Raw genomic sequence first — 24,658 nt, forward strand, 5'->3', positions numbered from 1 at the left:
TTACCTTTTTAAATGTTAAGAAATACATTGAAGGAAAGGCTGCCAGGTGCAAGAACAGAACTGAAAGTGGTTGAAAAATGAACTACAATCCAAAGGAAAACTAAGGTCTTCTGATTAATAATTTTAATTTAATACAATGAAGCTGGTCTGCATGTAATTAATGAGGCTGCTTTGATACTTGCACTTAAAGGCATTTTGTTCAAAGTCTGTCAAAATCAAAGAGGAAGGGAAACTACAACTATATGCCACTGTAGCTGAACAAAAGCAAAAATTCAGCATTTTTTTCTTTATATTTACAGACCACATGAATAAACATTAAATTTGGCTAGTATAGCATTAGTTCAGCTCAGATCTTAACAGATATGCTTCACAGCAGTCTGTAGTAGTTAAAACGTTTACTATAAAATTTATATAAATGGCATAAGTTATAAAAATTGATTTTGAATGTTTAATTTAGTGGTTGTTAAAAAGAAACACTGAACAAAGAGAGGAAGGAAAAGGAAAGGAAGGAAAATGATTGGAAAAGAAACCTGTCATTAAAATAGAGATTATTTGTACTAAAACTGTGTCAGAGACTGAGAGCTTTAGGGTGGCTGTGAGATGACCACAAAAAGCCTCCAAGTAGTTTGCAGCAGCTGTCACTTCTAAACTTGGAGGAAATGTTTTCCTCTTTCTTGTTGAGCAGCTGCTCTAGCAGCAACCTGGGAGGTGAGAGAAGATGAGCACAACTAAATATGTTCACAGACTGTTCTCTCTTGGTTGCAAGATAAATGGAAATAAAACATTGTGAACTTTCCCCAGTAGTTCTTTTTACTTTATAGTCCTTTATTGTTAACGTTAACCTCATAATATAAAATTGGATTATCTGATTTTTTTCAGTCAAATATATGATTCAATAAAATATGATTATGATTGTTCCATCTAACTGTATGTATGTATGTATCATTTAATAACAAACCAAATGCATCTGCAAATATATTGTCCAAATCTAAACACTTCCTCTGCATGGTTTGATGAAACTCCTGTATTATTTGTTTTCACATTAAACGTTTGTAACAGATTAAAGTCCTAATTTGATGTACTTGAACATTGTATTCAAGGATAAAACCTGATCTCTGTTATATCTTGGCTGGTTTCCTCTGACACATTTTGATAACTTTTAATTAGATGTTCCTTCAACATATAACCCCTGAAACAGAAAAGTTATTGTCCTCTTAGAACTTTACAAAATTGAAAAATCTTTCTCAAATTTATTAAAATGGTTAAAGGATATTTAAATCGTCGATTTGAATATATAAATAAAATAATTAAAAGGAACTATCATTACTCTTGCTTATTATCCATTCAACCGTAAAACACATAAAGGCAGGGAATTTAATGGTGATAAATAGTGGTGATGGTGACCGGAAATGGTGAGTGTTGCACCTGATGGCAGCTCTTGTTGTGAGCATCCTGACCGGAAACGAAGCAGTCTTGCTTAATCAGCTCTAACTTAACAGTTATGTGAAGATGGCGGCTCAGAGTCGCTCTCCGCCGTTATTTCTGCTCCTGTCCTATCTGTGTCTCCTGAGCTCTTTAACCGCATTGGGCCTGAAAGTGGCGAGCGGCCCTGCCGACCTGCTAAAAGCGCACGACGTCAGAGGCGTCGATCCTCCGGCTAATGATGCACCTGTCGCCGCTGCCGCCGGGGCCTCTCAGCCGCGAAGGGCGAGCGGCTGGAAGCTTTCGGAGGAGGAGGCCTGTCGGGAGGACCTGAGCCGCTTGTGTCCTAAGCAGACCTGGAGCAACAACCTGGCCGTTCTGGAGTGCTTACAGGACCGCAGAGAGGTAAACGACCAGAGGGGGATTCACACCGGGAGGTGATGGTAGAGATAATTGGCAGCTGCTGGGTGTGTCGCCTCCCGCGGTCGGTGGCTAAAAAAGACGCCGGCTGTCAGAGTGACAGCGAGGCAGAGGTGACCACAACATGCACCGCAACCTGGTTCCCACCGCGGCCTGGAAATAAACACAGCGGACCAAAAAACATCAGATTCAGCTCAGGATAACATCACCTGGAATAATAAAGAACAGCTTATGGTGCTAAAAGCAAAATATTCAAATATAATATTCTTATCAGAGGGATAACTTTCACATTTACCTTTTCCCCACAGAAATACATAGAAAATATCTGTAAAACAGGATTACCTGCATAACACAGTAGCTTACTTTCTATATGGCTTTACTTCATGTTTAATAGTTTAATAAGTCACTGACGATTTTATATATACATATATATATATATATATATGTATATATAATATACTAATAATTAATATGATATTATTTACATAATATTAATATAATTAATTATTATTATTATAACTACTATAATCATATATCTATGTGTATATATATGTATGTACATTAAAAAACTGGAGTTTTGATGTACATTCTTATATATATATGTATATTTAATATAATAATCAAATTTTACATAAAACACTCCAGTTAAGATATGCCATACTAGTGGCATATCTTATATTACCTAGCAAAATATTTTGTATTTTGATAGGTATTGCATTGGAAACGCCGTGATTGAAATACAACACATTTTTAGGAAATAAATTGTTTCATTTTTAAATTATCCAAAATTTCTTAAGCATAAATACCCCCACATTCCCTTATTTTTTTTGTAAGAGTTAACATATCACTACCATAGTATGGATATAGATTACAGATTCCTTTTTGGCCAAAAAAAAAAAAAAACAAAACCCAAAAAACCTAAACAAATTACCTTGAATTTACAGGTTATCCTTCAATGAGTATGGAGCTTGACTTTTCTGATCCTAAAAGTATTTTGTTTTTCTTAGAACAAACAGAGATGAAAAATAAACAGATATCTTTCAGCTTGATGACATTTAGATTTATTCTGGATAAAATGCAGAATTTTTTAAATTTAAGTTAGACCCTGGAAAGGTAACTTATAATTACGTGAAGAAATCTGAAATTTGTGCAATTTTTTTATGAATATCTCAATATTTTGTCCAAAAATCTTAACTTATTTGGAGAGATTACCTAATTCATATTCTTTAAAGTATGCTGATGCTGAATTGGACTGAAACAGGAATATAGGTGAAGATTGACATCTAGAGCCTTAAGAAAGAGTGTCGGTTTAGCTTTAGCTCTATATTAATCTCCTGATTTCTATTTATTGAAAATCTATAAAAAGCTGAAGAATTGCAAAGTTAAACTTTTTAACCTGCTTCATGTTTAGTTTATATTTCTTGCCTTAAAATTATATCTCTTAATCATTTGAAGCTTTTAACAGCTTGCCCTTTGTGTATATCTTGTCCAAAGTGGGTTTGCCTCTGAAGTAATTATTGACCTGGTTAGGTTTTAATTGAACAGATGTGTGCGCATTCAGACAGCTGTTAAATGACTTACAGGTCAAAGTCAAAGCAAACAATGTCTGCTTTTTGTTACTTCCTCCCTTTATGATTAAAAATGTCTTTGGACTGCCTTGCTTATTATGGCTTCACCCTTATCTTTGTAAGCTGATGCTGATCAAACATGGCGACGGTTCCTTTCTGCATCAGAGGTCACACGCTTTGCATCGACTTTCTTTTCCCTGGCTAAGAAAAACAGCAGGAGCTCTACTATGGGACTTTTTCATGTAGAGAACATGAGCTTTTATATGCATTACTTTCCCTATGTCTGATTATTCATGATTTACTTCCTACCCTCTGTTGTTTTTGATCAGATTTCCATATTGTGGATTCCCTGGAGTATCTTCATGCTGAGGTTTTTGTATGCAATACAAATGTCAGAGGGTTTCACCTCAGTTGTAAAAGTTTTAGTTGAACTAATCTTAAATCAAACTACAGATGTTAGGTTGGTTTATCAGAGACCCCTGAGGGCTATTCACTACTTCTTCTCTAATAAAATCACTTGCTTGTCGCATCACCTACAATTTTGTTCTGCATCTCCTTTTCCGTGGTTCTTCCTTTACAGATCTTGCTCCTTGCAACATCCCTAAAAAATCAAATTGCTGGTCTGCTGATCTGTTGGGTTGGCCTTAGACACTATTTAAGTTCATTGGAAATCAGTTGTCAGCCTGCAGCGTGGGCATTGGTCAATGTTTCCCAGAGCTGTGAGACAAACAGCGCAGTAGTTCTCTGTTCTAAACCCCTGATAGAAAGGAACTTTTTTATTATTTTAAGATTTGATATATTTGGACATAAAGAAGATTTTCTGGTTTTAAGCTGTTAAAAAAAAAAAACAGTGACAGATTCTACAGGGTCATTTTATATTTTTGGGATCCCTAGGATCCATCGATACTACACATATTGTGAAATGAAATCCTTCGGTGCGGAAAATGATTCAGCGGCTTGTAAATTTATCCTTGAAAATTATACGTTTTTTTCTTTTTGCATGGTTTGTATGACTGTCTGTGCTCAGAAGTTGTCTGCTGTGTTTTCGGATCATCATCTTACTATACCGCAGCCTGGCCTCAGGTTTGTATCTAGAATACTTTCATAAACAGAGGAGCTCAGGTTCTACCAAACAAGCCCGAATCATCCCACCTCCACCTCCGTGCTTGACCATTGGTATGAGGTGTCTATGCTTGGTTTGTTTTCTCTAAATAAGGGGTTTTCCATTTTGGCCAAGTACCTCTGCATTGGGTCAGCATTGTTTTTAGCGAGGGGAAGCATCTCCTTTCATCCTTCACAACAAGTCATAACCTTCAATCCTTTTATGATTGTATCATAACATTTTAGAAGCTTATTTATGCCTGTAGCATATTTGGGTTTTTTATGGTCTCTTTTGGCATTGCTGGATGACTTTGGAGTCAGAGTTATCCTCTCCCAGGAGGACTATACTACAGTGCAGATATAAACTAGAAAGCACCTTCTAAGTGTGTGTGAACAGTGGGCACATTTTAAAGCACTATGCAGCCTATGTAATAATGTTGTGATTAAAAGCATCAGATGTAGTTTTTAAATTCTCAAATGAACTTTTTTTTAACCCAAATCCAAAGTATCTTCAAGGAAAATGTTTGATTTGGGGCCATTTTCACTACACATGGCTGCATGGTTATTGGTGCAGTTAACTAGGAAAGGGATTTCTGTCACATATCATCCTTATGTTATTGATTTATTCTTTAAGAAAAAAGAAAGGAATTCTTCCAACAGAGTCTTCTTTATTTGTGCCTTTGTCATTTTTCCCAGTGGCACACAAACACACAGCAGCCTTAAGCAATCCTGAGATGATTACTTAGGTTTGACTTCAGCTGTGGCCTCCTGATGAGGCTGATGGCTTCTATAAATCTGCCTCCTCAGCAGGGTGGGGGGCAGACTCAGCAGCACAGTTAAAGGCACTGCTGCACAGTCTAGCCATGGCTACTGAGTGACGGCATGAGAGAAGGCAAGGCTGCTTATGGTCAGTTCACTACTTTGTCATGTCTGTACTCAGTTTTGGCAGCTGGTTTTCAGATTTTTATTTTTATTTTGAACTATATCTATACTTGTATGTAACTTCTTAAAATGCTCTGTGTTGAAATGCATCAATAAAGAAGTTTCTTTAAATTAGTGTGATTATTGAAAAAGAACCCAACGTGGAATAACCTTGATTGAGATAATCTTCTCCGTTTTGTAATTAGTTTCAATCTGGAAAATTAGAATTTTCACAGGTCATTTAATACATTAGCTGCTTCTCTAATTGTCTTCCTTTTTTATCTTTTCCAAAATTCACATTAGGTCTACTTAGCTCTTGGTTCAAAAAAAAAAAAAAAGAACAGGGCCCTAATGCTGTAAAAGGTTTTTCATTGTTGTGTGTGTGCTCGGTAGGATGCCTCTGGATACAGTGTCAGCTCAGATTTTCTCCACTAAGAAACTCCAGCTTAATGACTAAGGCGGTATTCACACCAATAATGTCACATTTGCTTCACTTGTTTGGTTCCACCATAGGAAGGCTTTTATTTTCTTTCCTTTGGCACAGTTTGCTTTCATTTTCTGTTTTTGAAAGTGAACTCAAATTTGTAGACAATATCAAAAGACAATTGTTTCTCTTATTAGATAAAAATGACTCGGAGCTTAATCTGTACTATCAATAAAGTCCTGAGTGCAGCATTTAAATTTGGTGTATTCAATGTACTGGCAAGTCTATCTCTAATCATTCGGAGCAGCCTCAGTGAATGCTTGCTATAAGCAAAGTGTTTATATCTATCTGAAAATTCTTCTGTCTGTCTTTTCTCCAGGAAATTGATCTCGCACCGGACTGCAACCATGTGAGTATTTTCCGTTTATATGCAGGTATTTGATTTATGCTAAATAGTTAAATGCAAGGTGAAATAGATTAATATTGTTGGTTATATGAAGCACAGATCAAATAAGACTTTAAATATTTACATTTGTGATGTTTTATAAACTGGGAAATAAATACTATAAAAAGTGCATGATTTAGTAAAATCTTAAATGTTTGAGTAATTTTTAAAGTTATAACTAAAGTAGGGCTGCAACTAACCATTATTTTCCAAATCAGTTAATCTGTCGAATTTTTTTTTTTTTATTATTTTATTTTTTTTTTCCAATTAATAATTGGATAGCCGAATATATATATATATATGTATATATATATATATATATATATATGGCCACATTTTTTTTTTTGTTATTGTTAATGCAAAATGGATAGATAGATAGATAGATGGAGATATATATATATTTTTTTATTTTATTTTAACAATCTTGGTATAATAACTGCTTTGAGTGGTTTGCTCTGTCAGCTAAAGGCATGTTTTAGAATCTCTGTGTTCCAGTTAATGATTACTTTATTACTAAATTAGTTGATGATTATTTAAATAATTGATTAATCCAATTAACTGTTTCAGCCCTAAACTAAAACAACTCTAAGTTTTGACCTCACATGGCTCTACGCTTGGCTTTTTTTACCAGGAGCATTAGGGCTTCCAAAGCACAGAAAAAAAAATTAGGGGCAGTATGAATTTTCTTAAATAGTACCTTTTTTTTTATTTGTTTAAAATGAACCCAGTTAATCATTACTGTTTCATTACGCTGTTCTTTTTTTCAAATGGGGCTTTCTTGTCACAAACACCGAAATTACCTCCCTGTTCTTCCCTTTGTAATATAAGGTTGTCCTCAAACTCCAGCCAAGGAAGGAGTTGGATTCAAACTGATTTAAAAACCTTGTCAGCAGTGTTGCTAAAAATTATCAAAACTCAAAATGGTGAAGGCATGTCCTGTTTGCTGACATCTCACTTTCAAATTAAAACGGAGAGCCCTTAACTTCCTCTTAATAATAATTTATGCAGGTTTTACCTTAACCTTTGTTATATGGTGTCTGTTGCATTTATTTTTCTGTAAGGACAGTCATAACAATGATGCCATATTAATTTGGATTTTCTAAAAAAAATGTCTGTTTTCCTATGATAAATAATATGCATATCAGAATAAATAATGTTAAAACAGATAATGTTTAGACTGCAAAGATTCCATTCCTCATGCTGTCAGGGTTACACCTCAGTTACCCTGATGTGAGAGCAAGACTGCATGCTGAAGGCCAGACTGTCCCAATCACAGCTGATCCTTGTTTTTGAGGTCTTCATATGATATGCATATTATAGGTAATTCAACATTAGCAAGACAGAATGTGGTTGAAAACGCATTTAAAAGTCAAGATAATCTTAATAAAACATTTTATGTTATCCAAATCAAGTTTAAGATGGTTTACAGAGGCACATGGTGAATGAGGTTTAGGCCGCTCGCTCGCTACTTACTGAAAACATTAAATTCAGAGCTATCGATGCGTGTGTTTTCGCCAAAGGCTCCAACAAGACAGGAAATGGTTCTTAGATTTTGTTTTTTAAAAAGTGACTAAATAATAGGCACAAAGTTGCTGAGTTGGCAACACTGTGTTCACTTGCTAAAGAAAGGGGTGAAATCTGTAATTGCACGCATGCTCCTATTTTATTTTTTTTCCTACTTACAGCAATGAATTTTTTAGGCACAAATGCGAGTAAAATGCTCGCAGTGTAAAGCCCTGCTCAGATATTAGCTTCATTTGAGATAATATTTCAGTAATGCATCAGGCATCTTTTGGGTTCTCTGATGATCTAATCTAGAGTGCTGGATGTGGCCTTGGTTTTACTGTATCTCCATGACTGTAACCTGGAAGTTACAGATCTAGCAGTTACAGTGTTGTTTTAAAGGTGAAAGCTAAACACTTAACTCCTCCCGACAAGTAAATAGCATTCTCGCGCGCACTTACTGTTCTGTACTGTTTGCCAACCAGTTTGCCAGGACCAGTTATAGTAAAGCTAACTCTTTGCAATATTTACCTCACCTGTCCAGAAGGGAAGCGGTAACCTCTGCGTGGTTTCTGACCTCTTTTGTTTCCTTTAAGTCAGCATTAATGCTTTATTTTGCTCAAGTCTTTTCTTTACGTAATCCTAAGAAATATAACTGATAAACCAGTGTACCAATGACGTTGAAATGTGATAATATTTTGATAAGTCTGATATATATATATATATATATATATATATATATATATCTCATTTTATGTCCTGTGTTGCAGCACATTGTTCCCAGTCAGCCTAACCTATTAAAGTAATGGTATACTGCAAAGGTGATAGGTCAGCTCTTAAACTGATGTCTAGGTAAACCAATCATGTCTGAGGGTTTATTTCATGAGCCATAATAGTTTATGATTTTAATAATATAGTTGTTGATTATTTAATTTGTTTATAAAATGTAATATGATTTGATCTGTTAATAAAAAGTTTATTGTATTGTATCCCATTTGGTGCGTGTTGTGGTGATGAGACACTTTTTTCTAAGCTTTGCAGACTGCAGATTAGTTTTAGATGCTTTGATTTTAACAAATATTGGTTCCCATGTATCTCATTCTGGAGCCTGTTTTACGGCAAACTGTTTTGTCATCAAAATCTTTTTTTTTCCCATTTTGTTAGCTATGTCTTTTTAAACTTTTGCAGCTTCTATGGAATTACAAATTGAACCTGACGACTGATTCGAAGTTTGAGTCTGTGGCTACTGAGGTGTGCAGGAGCACCATCGCAGAGGTTAGGGTGCATCTTACTGAACTTCATGGGTTCTCCTGCCCTGATATGTTGAGCTAAAACCACCTTTATCTTTTTCCCCTTCAGATAAAGGAGTGTAATGAGGAGGAACGAGGGCGAGGCTATCTGGTGTCCTGCCTCGTGGATCATAGAGGCAACATCAGCGAGTATCAGTGCAACCAGTACATCACCAAGATCACCAGCATTATTTTCAGCGACTACAGACTGATCTGTGGCTTCATGGATAAATGCAGAGAGGATATAAATTACTTGCGCTGCGGCAGCATCAACGTAGGACAAAAGGTGTGGGTTGGTATGTTTGGATGGAGTGCAGAGGCAGACAACTGTAAGACATCTCTAAAATAAGCCAATTTTTCTGAAATTCTCAATGCAAAAAATTCAGTTTATCTCAAAGCTTTAGTAGGATAGGCTATCGATAAGTCTGTTCGTTTAGCTGGAGGACCCATTGGTCAGAGATGATTAATAACCCTTTTAGAGGTCACTTTATTGAGGTCACTGCCATAAATCTCCTCACAGGACGTCCACTCCCAGGGCGAGGTGATCTCCTGTCTGGAGAAGGCGCTGGTGAGGCAGGCGGAGCAGCAGGACCGGGTTCATCTAATCAAAGAGGAGTGTCAGAAAGCTATTCTTCGCGTGGCGGAGCTGTCATCTGATGACTTTCACCTCGACAGGCACCTTTACTTCGCGTGCCGAGACGACCGGGAGAGATTCTGCCAGAACGTAGGGAGATTTGTTTCTTCCTTCTGCACAACAGAGCAATCAATAAAACTGAATCACTTGTGCAGTCATATGTAAGAAGCAGAAGGTAATGTTAAACATTTTTAAATTATTCAATTTCTACTTTTGCACAGGTTCAGGCAGGAGAAGGCAAGGTCTACAAGTGTCTGTTCAACCATAAGTTTGAGGAAGCCATGTCTGAAAAGGTAGAAACTGAATAGTTGTTGACCCATATAGCATAAATTACATCATATTAAATGCCCCCTCCTTCTATCACCAGTGCAGAGACGCGCTGACAACCCGACAGAAGCTGATTTCTCAGGATTACAGAGTCAGTTACTCTTTGGCCAAAGCCTGCAAACTGGACCTGAGGAAGCAGCGCTGCAGTCTGGACACCAGCCTGCCACGAGCGCGGGAGGCTCGACTGTCCTACCTGCTGCTGTGCTTGGAGGCTGCCGTGCACCGAGGTAAGCGTATTAGACCAGGACATAAAACCGCCGCCAAGTTTCAGATTTAAACCCTCTACGATGCCTCAGATTCATATTACTGAAACTTTTTCACATTTATTCAACTTTCAGTCACAAACTTTTAAATGTATTCTGCTGAGACTTGATGCGATACAGTAGTAATAATAACTGAATCTCACAATGGAGAAATTCACTCCTGCATCTTAACCCATTTCCTTTGGGAAGCAGTGGGCTGCCAATGTGTGGCGCCTGGGGAGCAATCGGGGGGTTAAGGGTCTTGATCAGGGACAATCTGTAGGTGACAATATTCAAATGTTGCCACAGATTCTTGATTCGATTTATGTCTGGAGTAGAGACGCCCCCACCGCCCCCCTCCAATTGTTGCTCTGGCTTTCTGGTGAGAATCATATTCCTACTGGAAGGTGAAACTCAGCCTCAATCTCAAGGGTTCTGCAAATTTTCTTCCAGTATTAAGCTCCTGCTGATTTTATTAATAAGCTTAAGAAGTTTACTTTAAAAGGGAAACTTTCTCATCTGAGCTGTAGGATGACTGACACTGAACATTTTGGATGACCTCTCTTTAATTCCACTTTGTGATTTGCAGGTCGTCCCGTCAGTGGAGAGTGCCAGGGGGAGATGTTGGACTTCCGGAGGATGCTGATGGAGGATTTTTCCTTAAGCCCAGAGATTGTCCTTCACTGCCGGACGGAAATCGAGGCCCAGTGCTCCGGTTTGCACCGCAAGGGCCGCACGCTGCACTGCCTGATGCGACTTGGCCGAGGCGACCACAGCAGTGCGGTTGACAGCATCTGCCAGAGCGCAGTAAGAACACAGAACTTCCTGCGCTTATTGTGAAGAATTACATTGTTAGTTTGTAAATCTGATTTTCTAACTTTTTGTTTTCCTGCAGCTGCAAACTCTGATCCAGTCTGCCGACCCTGGAGCTGATTATCGGATTGATCGAGCGCTCAACGAGGCCTGTGAATCAGTCATCCAGACCGCCTGTAAACACATCCGCAGTGGAGACCCAATGTGAGCACTTCATTTAAAATTAAAATAAATAATAAATAAACGACCATATGCAGAAAAACGAATTCTAAAAGTAAAATTTTTTTTTACACCAAACCATCTGATCCCAACTTTTCCTCATATTCTATTCTATTCTATTGAGTCTATTGAGATCAGGTAAAAACAGTAATATAATCCTCAGAACATTTACATGCAGTGGTGTTCATCAGAATAGCTGGTTTGCTTAAGCCTAATAAAATCTGCAAGGCCAGGCAAATTTATTTGTATAGCACAATTCAGTACAAAGACAATGCAAAGTGCTTTACATGATTAAAATATAGGAAAATAAGACAGAATCAACGCAAGTGGGAAAAAAAATAAATAAATAAAATAAAATATGCAGAAACAAAAAAAAGGAATTTGAAGGAATTTGTTAAGTTACTGTAATATTTCAGCGGAATAAAATGAAATATGCAGAGATCCTACGTCTATACTTTGGACTTTCTGAGGATATCGTTCTATTCTGCTTTAACCTTTGTTCATCTGTGGTGTAGACCTGAAAGGAGGAGTCCTTTTTCTTATACCGGTGGGGGAGAAAAACACAGATAAGTATTTGACGGATTTCTGTTTTTTAGGATCCTGTCCTGTCTGATGGAGCACCTGTACACAGAGAAGATGGTGATGGACTGTGAGCATCGCCTGCTGGAGCTGCAGTATTTTATATCCAGAGACTGGAAGTGAGTGTGCTTTTGGTTGTTAGCAGCTTTTTTATGAAGATCTAACTCTTTGTTCTGGACATCATCTTTCCATTTAAATCAATTGAATTTGTTGCATTTTCAATGATTTGAACACAGCTCTTTGGCAAACCAAAGCACTCGTAGCATTTAGACCTTGATTCATGTTATAGTTTAAACCTGTTTAGCATCTGGAAGGAGGAAATAGTTCTACCTTTAAATTGTGCTCCTCCTGCAGACTGGACCCAATCCTGTACAGGAAGTGTCAGGGTGACGCCGCTCGGCTCTGCCACACCCACGGTTGGAACGAGACGAGCGAGTTGATGCCCCCGGGAGCCGTTTTCTCCTGCTTGTACCGCCACGCTTACCGCACAGAGGAGCAGGGACGGCGGGTAAAGAAAAATAAGTTTGTCTGACATCTAGACAGAAATGGCTTTTATTGTTTCTCAGCATGTTTGGGTGAGGATATCAGAACTTGTGTTCAGAGCGTGTAACTCTAATGTTTTTTAATTTAACAGGTAAACTCAGATGGGCAGGTAAGAGCTGTGCCTTTCTCTGAAACCGGTCGCTTCCAAATCAGGTGAAGGGTTAAAATAATCATTTAATCTGCTGCTGAATAATAAACTATTAAATGAACCAACCAATCCTGACATTTTCCAATTTTATTGTAATTTTTTTGTTCTCCACAATTTTAGCCATGTAAAATTACACAATACTTCTTTATTGTCTGTTGCGGGTTCTCATTTGATTGGATACAAATTGTTTTGTTCCTTTTCCTGAGGGTTGTGTACATTCAAAGTGGGCAAAGGAGAGAGTGTGCATCCTTAAAATAAAAAAAAAAAAATGCAACTGCTCCTTCCACTGTGCTCCTCGCATACGGCTTTTATATTTTGCATTTGTGCAACTTGACTGAATTACCAAAATAGAGAGCATCACATTTTCAAAAACCAAGAGCTGTTTGCGACACGTAAAAAATATCTGCAAAGGGTTAGTGGTAAATTGATGGAAAGAAAACGTGGAGAAAAAGGAACTGACTGTGCAGCTGAGAGATCTTAACTTCCTGCACAACATGGCTGTGGTCCACTTAGAAATCATCAAGGGTAGGAGAAGCACCAGAGGTAGTGAAGGATGGAGGAGATGATGACCCAGAAAGCAGTTTGCTTCCTGAGACAAAAGAACATTTGCAGCACTTAACAGTTTCAAAATGCCACGAAATATTTTAGCTCCTGTCAGACGTTGTTGCTAACAATTTGAAGAGGTCTTCATAATGTCAGCAGTTGGAACTATCTGCTTTGTACCTCTAATTAATCTGCTCATGTTTTGTTTCTCTCTGAAGAGATGGAAACTGGAACCTGATGCCCAGATTGGTGCAGATCACCGTCATCTGCTTGATGTAATGGTTAAGATGCTTCTGCATGGATGTAGCGTAAACCGTCTCATAAGTAATGTGCAGAAATTAAGAAAGATTAACAATTTAAGAAATTGTCTTGTTGTGTGAATTTCCTTCAGCGCCTTCTCCAAAGGTTGATCCGTTTAAGTCAGGCTACTTCAAACAGAACTGGTCACCTACTCAGCTTCAAAGCACAGTTGTTTGGGCTTGTTGGATCAGAAGCTACCGAGGCGATATTAACGCGGGTCTCTTGCCGTTTCATTTGACCCGGGTAGACACGGGTCAGAGAGCTGTTCCCACCGCCACTAAAAGCCAATTGTTCCAGGGTTTAAACGGGTTTCTTGGCAAGTGGGAAATGAGTAATAGAGGCAAACATGTATAACCTGAAAATTAGTGGTTTATTTTTCAAACTCAAAGTTGTTTGTATCCTAAGGATACTTCAAAAGTACATGAAAAGAATGTTGTTTTGGAAGCTATTCTATGCTTTTTCACTGTAAAATATTCTCATTATGCAGCAAAACATGCAAGTAAACAGTCTTATACAACTAATTAGAATAAAAAAGGGAATTAATAAAAAAAAAAAAAAACTTTGATTAATTTGCTCTTTATAACCTAAACCTGAATTTCATTCTTACACTAAAGGCTTTATTCTTTTTTGCATTAACGGATGAGTAAAGAGGTTACTCTTATATAAACATTTACCTGTACATTTTAGATATTCTATCTTGTCCATAAAAATACCTCAAGATCTCTGCTGGCCTTTCAAAAAATTGTGAAATCAAGAGAAGACGCTTTATTAATTCCAAGATCTAAATAGTTTAAATTAGACTAAACGCCTTTGACTCTCTGGAAAATAATAGAAATAAGAAATTATTTCCTTTCCTGGTTGGAAAATCAGCTGAATATAACCTATGATGAGATGCAGCACATATTCAATTACAACAACTCATGGTTAGACCTAAACCTAAATAAATGTACTATTTTATTATGGGGCTTAGTTGCAGAACAGCTGCTATTATATGCATCCAGATTCATTAAATAACTGATAATGAGCCATAAAAGCAGATTCTGGCAGGTTTGTCCTATGGAAGATAAGGGCTCGCTCAGGGTTAACAAAACACCAAGGTGGAAAAAACTCAGCATAGACATTAGAGAGTAACTGGTTCTGACCAAGTCTGCCAATGAGTAGAGGACATTTCCAGAGTATTTAAGGTCCTTTATTGTACAGAGAGAATGGATGACTACAATTGGAAAACATTCAAGATGGCTTCCAGCTCATAACCATGCCATGTATCAAGCATGATTGTAAACGACTGCTCTTGGCTTGTGCAAGACTTCTAAAGAAACTCAGATACTTGTCTCCTCTGATGGAGTCTTCTTGTGTGTTTGCAGTTGTCTCGAGATTGTAAAGTTGAGGTTCAGAGGATTCTCCACCAGAGGGCGCTGGATGTAAAGTTAGACCCAGAGCTGCAGAAGCGTTGCATGACCGACCTGGGCAAGTGGTGCAGCGATAAGCCGGATACGGGACAGGTGAGCACAGCGGTGAGCTTTGCCCTTTGGAGGAAAAAGGTGAACTTTTAACCAAGACTCCGAGTGTGAGAGATTCTGTAGAGCTGCCACATTGTTCACACTGCAGTACTGTGAACCAGGCAGTACAACTGTAGCTTTTACTGTGGTCCCTCCTCTGGCCTCTGCAGATAAAACTCTAAAATCAAGCTTCTTTGGAAACGTTTCTGTTCTTGTCTAGGAGCTGGAGTGTCTGCAGGACCATTTGGAGGACCTTGTGTCCACCTGTAGGGAAGTTGTCGGGAACCTGACAGAGCTGGAGTCAGAGGTCAGCTGATCGTAGTTAATCCTGCTTCAGGTGTTAAAGTGACAGCAGCAGCTGAAATGATGTATCCGTTTATTGTTTGTTAGGACATCCAGATCGACGCCCTGCTGATCAGAGCCTGTGAGCCCATCATCCAGGCCCACTGCCATGTGAGCGCAGCCACACAGCAAACCTCGGCTGATAATTCTTCTAGTGTTCAACCATGTTTATGGCTCTTTGTGGGCAGGATGTAGCTGATAACCAGATTGATACCGGTGACCTGATGGAGTGTTTGGTTCAGAATAAACATCAGAAGGAGATGAACGATAAGTGTTCAGTCGGTGTCACACACTTCCAGCTGGTCAGTTTACATCTTATTTATGCCACTTTTAGTGCATTTTCACAACTCTGACCAAAAAAATTGTATGACAGCCCAAAATGTTGCTTTTTACTTTAAGATTTCTGTTTTTATTTTGTTTTTTTTATGTTTCTGTTTTATAGATTAACAGAGTCAGAGATTCTAGTGTGAATTACTACATCTTATTCATCAAGTCGGCCTGACATTATAATGACTGCAACTTATTTCCAATTCTCTGTTGTGTTTTATTTTTAGATCCAGATGAAGGATTTCCGTTTCTCCTACAAGTTCAAGATGGCCTGCAAGGAGGATGTTCTGCGCTTGTGTCCAAATATAAAAAAGAAGTGAGGACCTTATTCAGGTGGATGAGGGAACACAAGGATTTAGCAGAACTGGGCGAAGGAGTGAAAAACAAAAAAACATGTTAACATTCCTGTATTTCTATGTATTTTGGTGTTGGAAGAGAATAGGGGACCCACTGCTTCTCCCTCCTATCCTCCAGCTCCTTCCTTGGTCTTTTTTTAATCTAACTATGCTACACTGCAGTATTAGGAGATTACAACAATCACTAATGTGATTGTGGCTAATAATGAAACCTCACATAAAATATAATGCAGTGTTTTATGTGATATTTGCTCTAACCGTCTGCTAAGGAATACGGCTCTCTGTTTTCCCGCAGGGTGGACGTTGTTATTTGCCTCAGCACCACGGTGAGGAACGACACGCTGCAGGAGGTCAGAGAGCAGCGAGTGTCTCTGAAATGTCGCAAGCAGCTGCGGGTGGAGGAGTTGGAGATGGTAAACAAAAGAAACCAATTAAAATAAACCAACCGGCTGTCATCTCATTTGAATTCAAGTGGAAAGGAGTTGCTGTTCTCAGAGGAGCTTCTGTCTGTGCTTCAATCTCTGGATTTTCATGTATTTTTAGAAGGAAGATTACATGTACATGTGAACTGTATGGATGCCTGATTATTTTGGGTTCAGTTTAAGCTTTTTTTAAGCAGGAAAACTGATTTGGGATCATGGTTGGGTTGGAACAACTAAGCGTGTCCATGTTTTCTCCTGCTAGCTCCTAAATCGAGTTTGAAAATTTTAAAAGGTAGCTCTTTTTCATTATAGATTTTTTTCATGTAATGTACTACAACCCCTGGCAAAAATTTTGGAATCACCGGCCTAGGTGGATGTTCATTCATTTGTTTAATTTTGTAGAAAAAAAGCAAATCACAGACATGACACAAAACTAAAGTCATTTCAAATGGAAACTGTCGGGTTTTTAACACTAAAAGATATTTAAAAAAATGTGGTAGTCAGTAACGGTAACTTTTTTTAGACCAAGTAGAGGCAACAGCAAGAAAGTTGGAGCCAGATTGATGAAGGGTACCGTTTGTCACTCATTAAGTCCATGCCCTAAAGACTGTAAGCTGTTATAAAAGCCAGAGGTTGTGAAACAAAATACTATTCCATAATTTGTTCCTCAGAATTAAGTGATTACATATTTTTTTCCCTCTACTTGGTCTAAAAAAAAGTAACCGACTACCAATTTTTTTTTCTTGATTTCTTTAAGTATTTCTTAAAGCCAGACAGTTGCCATTTGAAATTATTAGCTACAAAAGTAAACAATTGCATGAACATCCTCTGAGGCTGGTGATTTGATAATTTTTTCCAGGGGTTGTAGCACCTCTGGGAGTGAAAGCCCCCCTCAGCATGATACTGCCACCTTAGTGTTCCTATCTAGTTCTTCATGAAATATTATTCCAGAAGACGTTGAGCAACTTTAAATCACTTGAATGTGTCTGTTTTTAAGCAGAGGTTTGTCTCTCAATTGGCACCGTTTCGGTCCACTTCATGCGTTGTTGCTATCTGGTTGGTTTTGAAGCAAGATAAGGATCCAAATATGCAGGACAAATAGTTTTGGAACTAACATTCAGCCTCTATTGTAGCCTTCCTAAACCTCCAACATCAACCCTGTTGAAAATAATTTGACCAAGTTTAGTAGCAATCTGCTTGGTGTGTTAATCAACCAGTTTTTCTAATAACTACCAAGAGTAAAGGTCACACCAACAGAAAGAAGATGGTCAATGTGCAGCTTGTTAAGAGATTTTAATATTTAATAAAAAATTAACAAAAATCTCATGAAATATGAAACTTTCTTTTGACTCAGTCTGAAGACATCCGCCTTGAACCAGAGTTGTATGAGCCCTGCAAGTCTGACATCAGTCGCCTGTGTCCCAACGTGGCGTTTGGAAATGCTCAGGTAATATTTCCCAACCATTTTATCGCTTTCTGACCTTGTTTTACTGTCAGATCTTTCTGCCAATGCGTTTCTGCTTCTCCTCAGATCATCGAGTGTCTGAAGGAGCAGAAGAAGCAGCTGAGTCAGCGCTGCCACCAGAGGATCTTCAAGCTGCAGGAGGTTGAGATGAGCGACCCGGACCTGGACTATCAGCTGATGAGAGTCTGCAAGCAGATGATCAAGGTGAGCAGATGAAGTGGCCAGTAAAGATTACGGGCGCAACAATATGTCCATCCACATAGATTTATATAAATGAAATAATGAACGCTCCAGTTGCATTGATGCAAATCAGAAAATATCGATCCTAATCATCATCTTTAGGATATCTTAGCTCCAGTGTTACCATGTCAGAATCTAAAAAGGTGATCTTTTATTTTTTATTGAGATGAATGTTGTTTTTACCTCAAAAGCCTTAAGGCTGATTTATACTTCGAAACCAGGTCCTCTGCATAGATGCCACAGTGAACAAAAAGCCGTCCCCGCCCCCTCCGCAGACACTCTGCTGCACCTCTCCCAAATTGTAGCTGATCGCAGACAGGAGGACGGCTTGTTTTGTTTTTATCACAGAAATTGCGGAAAACAACTCGTGAAGTTTGACCAGCTAGACGATCGAGGTGCACGAGAACACGCTTTTTCCACCTGGATCCCCACTATTTTTCGCCATCAAGTCCCTCCGTTGTCGGACAAAACTCGCCCCCACTTCCTCATCGCCTTTGCCGTATCTAGACCCACAGCGTATAGCACAGACCACGCTTCAATATTGAGCATAAATCAAAAATGTCTTCATCAAGCTCACTGCGACACACTGCTGCTGGAGTATAACCAGGCCTTTAGTTGTAAAAGGAGGCAAATGATATGTTGATGGGAATATTCTGCTGCTTCATGTGGATTGCAGACTAAATCCTATCAGGACAGACTAGTGACACCAGTATCAAATGCTGTTTCATAATAAAGCTTTTTTTTATTTTTTTATTTTTACACCTCCAGTAATGATGCCATTCACTTATTTCTTAATTTATTCTTTTATTTAATTTAAAGCTTGATAATTAAAACAACCTTTGAAGTCTAGAAAACTTGCTGTCATCCTTTGGACGTCAGACCTCATGTTAGTCACTTGTCATTACTTAGCAACTTCTAGTTGTTATGGCTTTTTATTAGTCGTATATTAATAAATTATTACAAAATTTTCACACCCCCTGAACCTGTTTCCCAGTTTGCCAGATTCCAGCTGTGAACCTGAATATATTTTTTTGGGCTTTAATGAAACGATAAACATGTAGCAGAGGGATCCTGGTACTAAGACTCAGTTGGTGTTTTAGTTCTGTTTTTAATGGTATGCCATCCCCCCTCCAGCGTTTCTGCACTGAAGCAGACGCCCGGAACGTTCTTCAGTGCCTGAAGCAGAACAAGAACAGCGAGCTGATGGATCCCAAGTGTAAACAGATGATCACTAAGAGGCAGATCACCCAGAACACAGGTGAACTCATAGAAACGCCTGAAAATCACAATCTCCATTATTGTCTATTTAACACACAAAAGCAACCCCGCTGATGATGATGATGATGATGATGATGATGATGATGGAGGATCCATTTCATGTCATAGACTGCACTGGCTGCACTTTCTAGAAATGCTGTTTCTATGGGCGTATTTTTCGTCTAAGCTCCTTTTATATTTTCAAACATCTCTTTCTAATGATGTCTCTATAACGTAGGTCTTCAACAGGGGGTCCGTGACCCCTAGGGGGCCATGGAGGTACCTCATGGGGGTCGCAAAAGTTTTGGTTGATTAGACTTTTTTTTTATATTCAACACTGCAATTTTTTTCCACTAATTGAAATGTCTTTAAATCCACATTAACATGAATTCAAGACACTGTAGTAAACAGATAAATGGAGGCAGAAGATGTCTTTCAGTCATCAATGCACACATTCAGCGACACACAGGAGCTCTTTTAAGCTGGGCACCGTTTCATTCACAACACCTGTCCCATCAACCAGCAATCAGAATCAGAAATACTTTAATAATCCCCATATGTAATAGAGTGACTATAGGACCAGTTTGATATAACACAATTTCATACAATATATATAATTAGGGGGTCCCTGCTCCATTTCGCCATCAATTTGGGGGTCCTTGGCCTGGAAAACGTTGAAGACCCCTGCTCTAGGGTTAGGGTTAGGATGATTTTTTTTTTTTTTCCCTGAGTATCTCTATTTTATGTGGACGTTCTGCACCAGGTTTCTCCAGGAAATTCCATATTTTTACAATGACTGTAAAAGATATATTCTTGATCTTGCTGTCCTTCCTTGTCCAGACTACCGGCTGAACCCGGTGCTACGGAAAGCCTGCCGAGCCGACATCCCCAAGTTCTGCCAGTCCATCCTGAGCAAAGCCAGCGAGGACAGCGAGTTGGAGGGCCAGATCATCGCCTGCCTTAAACTCAAATACGCTGACCAGGTTTGTGTTGTATTTCAATTCTCTCCTTTAGAGTGAATTACAAACAGATGGATATGGATGTTTAACTGTTATATTGTCTGATCTCTGTCTGGGTTTTGTGTCAGAGGTTGTCTTCAGATTGTGAAGACCAGATCAGAGTGATTCTGCAAGAGTCGGCACTCGACTACAGACTGGACCCGCAGCTGCAGATGCACTGCTCAGATGAGGTTAAAGGATTAAGTAAAATCGCCCGTCAACTACGTCGGCTGAATACACATATAATTAGACACAGGGCTAATTCTCTTAGTCACATCTCAAAATGGGAAAGACAAGACAACATGCCATTCAAATAAGACAGATGTAGTTCACTGCAAACAGTGTTTGTGTTTTAATGTTTATACTCGAACAAGATTTTGGCTGTTAAAAGTGCCTCATAAATACATGTTTAAATTATTTAATAATTTTAATTATTTATTTATAAATACACCTATTTATATACTTACACTATTAAGTATGGTGGAGGATCTATAATGGTTTGGGCCAGTTTCTCCTCCTATGACACTGGTAGCCTTCTTGGATTGAAGGCCAATCCTTTTCCGTTATTATAAAAAGAGCAAATTCCTTAAAAATAGAGGTAAAGGTTGAATTAAAAAAGGTTTATTTTTACTTCCTCTAATTATTTTACACTGATCATCGTCCACTTCTCCTTTTCTGTAGATCTCCAGATTATGTGCAGAGGAGGCAGCAGCTCAGGAGCAAACCGGTCAGGTGGAGGAGTGCCTGAAAAGCAACCTCTTAAAAATCAAACAGGAAGCCTGCAAAAAGGTGAAGCCTAGAAACAAAACATGCTGAGTTGGCACATCTAAATCAACAGGATGAGCTTACGCTACGGTTGTTCGTCTCTGTTAACTCACAGGAGGTGCTGAATATGCTAAAGGAGAGTAAGGCAGACATATTTGTCGACCCAGTGCTCCACACAGCCTGTGCTCTGGACCTCAAACACCACTGTGCCGCCATCACGCCTGGCAGAGGACGACGTGGGTGATTTTTTTTTTTTTCCTGTTGCTCTCCATCTTTGTACACTTTGCAACTGAGATAGTAAAGCATGACTATCAACTTGTGATTGCTGCAGAGATGTCGTGTCTGATGGAGGCGCTGCAGGACAAGAGGATCCGTCTGCAACCTGAGTGCAAGAAAAGACTTCAAGATCGCATAGACATGTGGAGCTACGCTGCCAAGGTAACTCATCAGGATCAACAATATGAGTCAGTTATTATAAAAAGAGGCACAAATCTCAGGTAAGCTGGTCAGAGTTGATTGAACTAAACTTAATTTGGACAATTCTGAGGGGGAAAAAAAAACAGTTAGAGGTTGCACGGATTCTTAATTATGGTGGTGTCCATCCTCCAGGTACAGCTGCAATGGAATTGTTTATGATAAAAGCATATTCATGTGTTAGATTGGCCTAGTTAAAGTAAAGACTTGAATTCAAACTGGATTCTGTGGCAGGATTTTAAAACAAATGTTTCTAGATGCTTTCGCTGTTATCAAAAGAAAGACGGGCAGAATTTTATGCCAGATGTAATAATCTGCTGAGACAAAACAATAGCTTTGAAACATATTCTTAATGTTTTGTCAGAAATGATCTAGGATGGTGTTGATAGCAAAAGGAAAGGCTATCCACTGAGCAGAGAATATATTCATTGGACACTGACTGTAGCACATCAACTAAAACTTGTCTCCATAAAAGTGAGAATCGTATTCATTCGAATTTATCTGTCCACCAAAAACTCTCACTTTCAGGGAATCCACCATAAGAAATATGTAAATAGTGAGATAATGTTTAAAGGTTCCCTTTTTGTTCATATTTCCATCTGTTTTATTCACTGGGTGAGAGGGGAGGTATTTCTCGGCGTAGGGTTTGGTGAAAATGGGGACGAGCACGTAGGACGGCCTCGCATAAACATATCAACAGAATGATTGACAATTAGAACCATTTAATTTGATGATCCACCCAGAAAAAGAACATCCTCCACTATATCTTTAATAAAGCTTTAAATATGACTTATATGTTTAACATCAACTCCTTGATTAAATATTTTCTCAGTCATTGCTGTTTTCCTGTATGACCTGCAGGTGGCGCCAGCAGAGGGCTTCTCAGACCTTGCCATACAAGTGATGACATCGCCCTCCAAGAACTACATCCTGCTCATGATCGCTCTGAGCGTGTGTGTCCTGTTCCTGGTGGGGCTGCTATGCGGTCGGATCACGAAGCGAGTGACGAGGGAACTGAAGGACCGGTAAACGCTTCAACTTCAGAACAGACTGCTCGCCCCCTCCTCTTCCTCCTCTTCCGTCTCCCTCAGCTGTCTGGTCTGTAACACAGCTGACGTTAACAGTGCCAACACCACATCCGAACCCCCTCCCTCTGTAGAAAACCAAATGCTTGGGCCTCTGTTTGGACTTCTTTGAACTCAGAGTACGGATCGTCGGAGACGACGCCTCCGTTCAGTATATTTAAACTTCTAGATGAACGCTGTCGCTGTGACCAAGGACTGCTACTTCTGGACTCTTCAGTCCTGATGATTTATTTTTGGTATTTTTCTTGCAAACTTATTTTTTGTTAACAGCTGCTGCATAATTCTCAAACAAAAGGTTTTTGGCAAATTATCTGTTAAACTTTGAGCACATCTCATGAAACTGCATAGAAACGACCTGTTTGCTTCAATGACTCCAAGCCGGCCTTCATGAGCGACTCCATTTCATTTACTATAAACACTAATTTCATTGCACTTTTTTTTTTTTTTTTACTTCTGTCTCTAATTTATTGTTGATGAACTGATTTGCTGATGATGTTGCACTTTGTTTTGAGCGAGTGGGAAAATATTTCTTCTGGCCAATGAAAATAATGGAAGCTCTAAAGGAGAAAGGTTCTCAGTGAGTCATTAAAAGCAGGATTGAACCAAAAGCTAGATGAAGGTTTTCAGATATTCACCATGATGTAAATCATTTTGACCTTTCAATTAGCTCCTAATCATTCTAAGTCATAGAATCTGACTAAGTCAATGAAAATGTAAAAAAGATTTAGATTTTCAGACTTAAATGTTGCTTAAATCCGAATTCTCATAGCTAATATTTTTAAATGAATTTCTCAGAGGAATGAAATGAATGTGTAGCATGTATGCTGGTCTGTATTCTCAGCCAACAGCCAGTTAAACAACCCCAGGAGGAAGCTACCTGTCCATTGCTTTATGATTTTGTCTTTCATTCTCAGCTTGTACAGATTACAGATATTACAGTTAAATGGTGTGCAGTTTTTTTTTTTTTCATATGCCATGTAATATGAAGAACCGATTTATTATTGTGATGTCTGATTTTGCTGTACAGATTAAAGTTGTCAATTTAATAAAAAAATGTCTGCAGTTTTCAGATATTGGTCTCAAATAATTGTCTATAATTAGATTCTTATAAAGTAATATTTTCCAGATAGGTTTCACTGCTCTGAAAAGAAACAGCAAAAAGGTTTCTTGATGTCTGAGGTTACTCACTGCTCATTTTTAGGCCTCTTCCTCTTTGTGTTTAACTGTGTCCTCTAGGATCTGATTAGTTTAACAGGGACCATGTTTTACTGCGGAGTATGATCTCTATCAGGTTTTAAAATCTGATTATAACCTAGTTTTGGAAAGCATAACACTGTTTCCAAACTTTAGTGTAAAACAGACTTTCCCTGTCAGTCACATATCAGAGGGATTTTGCCTCCCTTTCATCATTACTTCAGATCTTTTTTTTTTTGCAGACATCTTTTAGATCAACAATTCCTGTTAGGCCATTAAACACCTTGATTTTCTTCATCTATTTTCCTGTAGATTTGCTACTGAACTTGAGATCATTGTCCCTGTTGGTGGCCTGGTTTGTGATGAGCTTTGGGTGTCCGATTGCCTCCTGTTGGACTAGAATGCCTGGATGTAAAAAAGGGTTGACTATTGACTCACTAGAGTGTCAAACAGAAATAGTTTATATATTTTATATTTATAAAAATGGAGCTCTGTGTACCCATTGCGCGGTTCCCTTCTCTTTAACTTGCAAATGGAGGGTTAGAGTTTTGGGGGCGGTTTGGGATTCAGCCATAGGTTTTTTGCTGCATTTCTAGTTTTCTGCAAACAAGGAGCTGTGCATCATGGCTAAACCTCTCATCTAAGGATATACAAAATATATTTTAACATTTTTCCATATTCACGGTTAAGTACATTCTTCACTGACCAATGTTCCAGGTTTTATGTTTTGTCTTTTAAAGCAAATGCTTCTAAAATGTTATATTGTGGGGTTTTATAAAATTGGTAAAACTGT

The 24,658-nt window shown here is 38.5% G+C and overlaps 1 protein-coding gene across 2 annotated transcripts; it reads left to right on the forward strand.

The window, feature by feature from the left end:
- Positions 1–1,485: 1,485 nt before the first annotated feature.
- On the forward strand, positions 1,486–23,733 carry glg1 (golgi glycoprotein 1). Of its 2 annotated transcripts, XM_015373414.1 has the most exons (27): positions 1,486–1,827; positions 6,236–6,265; positions 8,993–9,079; positions 9,164–9,379; positions 9,614–9,817; positions 9,949–10,020; positions 10,095–10,281; positions 10,886–11,103; positions 11,192–11,313; positions 11,925–12,026; positions 12,262–12,415; positions 12,542–12,559; positions 14,806–14,943; positions 15,161–15,247; positions 15,331–15,393; positions 15,471–15,584; positions 15,837–15,925; positions 16,261–16,378; positions 17,742–17,834; positions 17,919–18,056; positions 19,227–19,350; positions 20,190–20,332; positions 20,437–20,538; positions 21,029–21,136; positions 21,228–21,348; positions 21,444–21,550; positions 22,448–23,733. In XM_015373414.1, the coding sequence occupies exons 1-27, from the start codon at positions 1,510–1,512 to the stop codon at positions 22,613–22,615; spliced, it is 3,441 nt and encodes a 1,146-aa protein (XP_015228900.1). In that variant the 5' UTR covers positions 1,486–1,509; the 3' UTR covers positions 22,616–23,733. The 2 variants fall into 2 exon arrangements, with proteins under 2 accessions (XP_015228900.1, XP_015228901.1); XM_015373415.1 differs by lacking the exon at positions 12,542–12,559 and having other exon boundaries at positions 1,487–1,827; positions 22,448–23,732.
- The last annotated feature ends 925 nt before the right edge of the window (positions 23,734–24,658 follow it).

This window comes from Cyprinodon variegatus, unplaced genomic scaffold (assembly GCF_000732505.1).
Source record: "Cyprinodon variegatus isolate N-32 unplaced genomic scaffold, C_variegatus-1.0 Scaffold86, whole genome shotgun sequence".
NCBI classification, from domain to species: domain Eukaryota; kingdom Metazoa; phylum Chordata; class Actinopteri; order Cyprinodontiformes; family Cyprinodontidae; genus Cyprinodon; species Cyprinodon variegatus.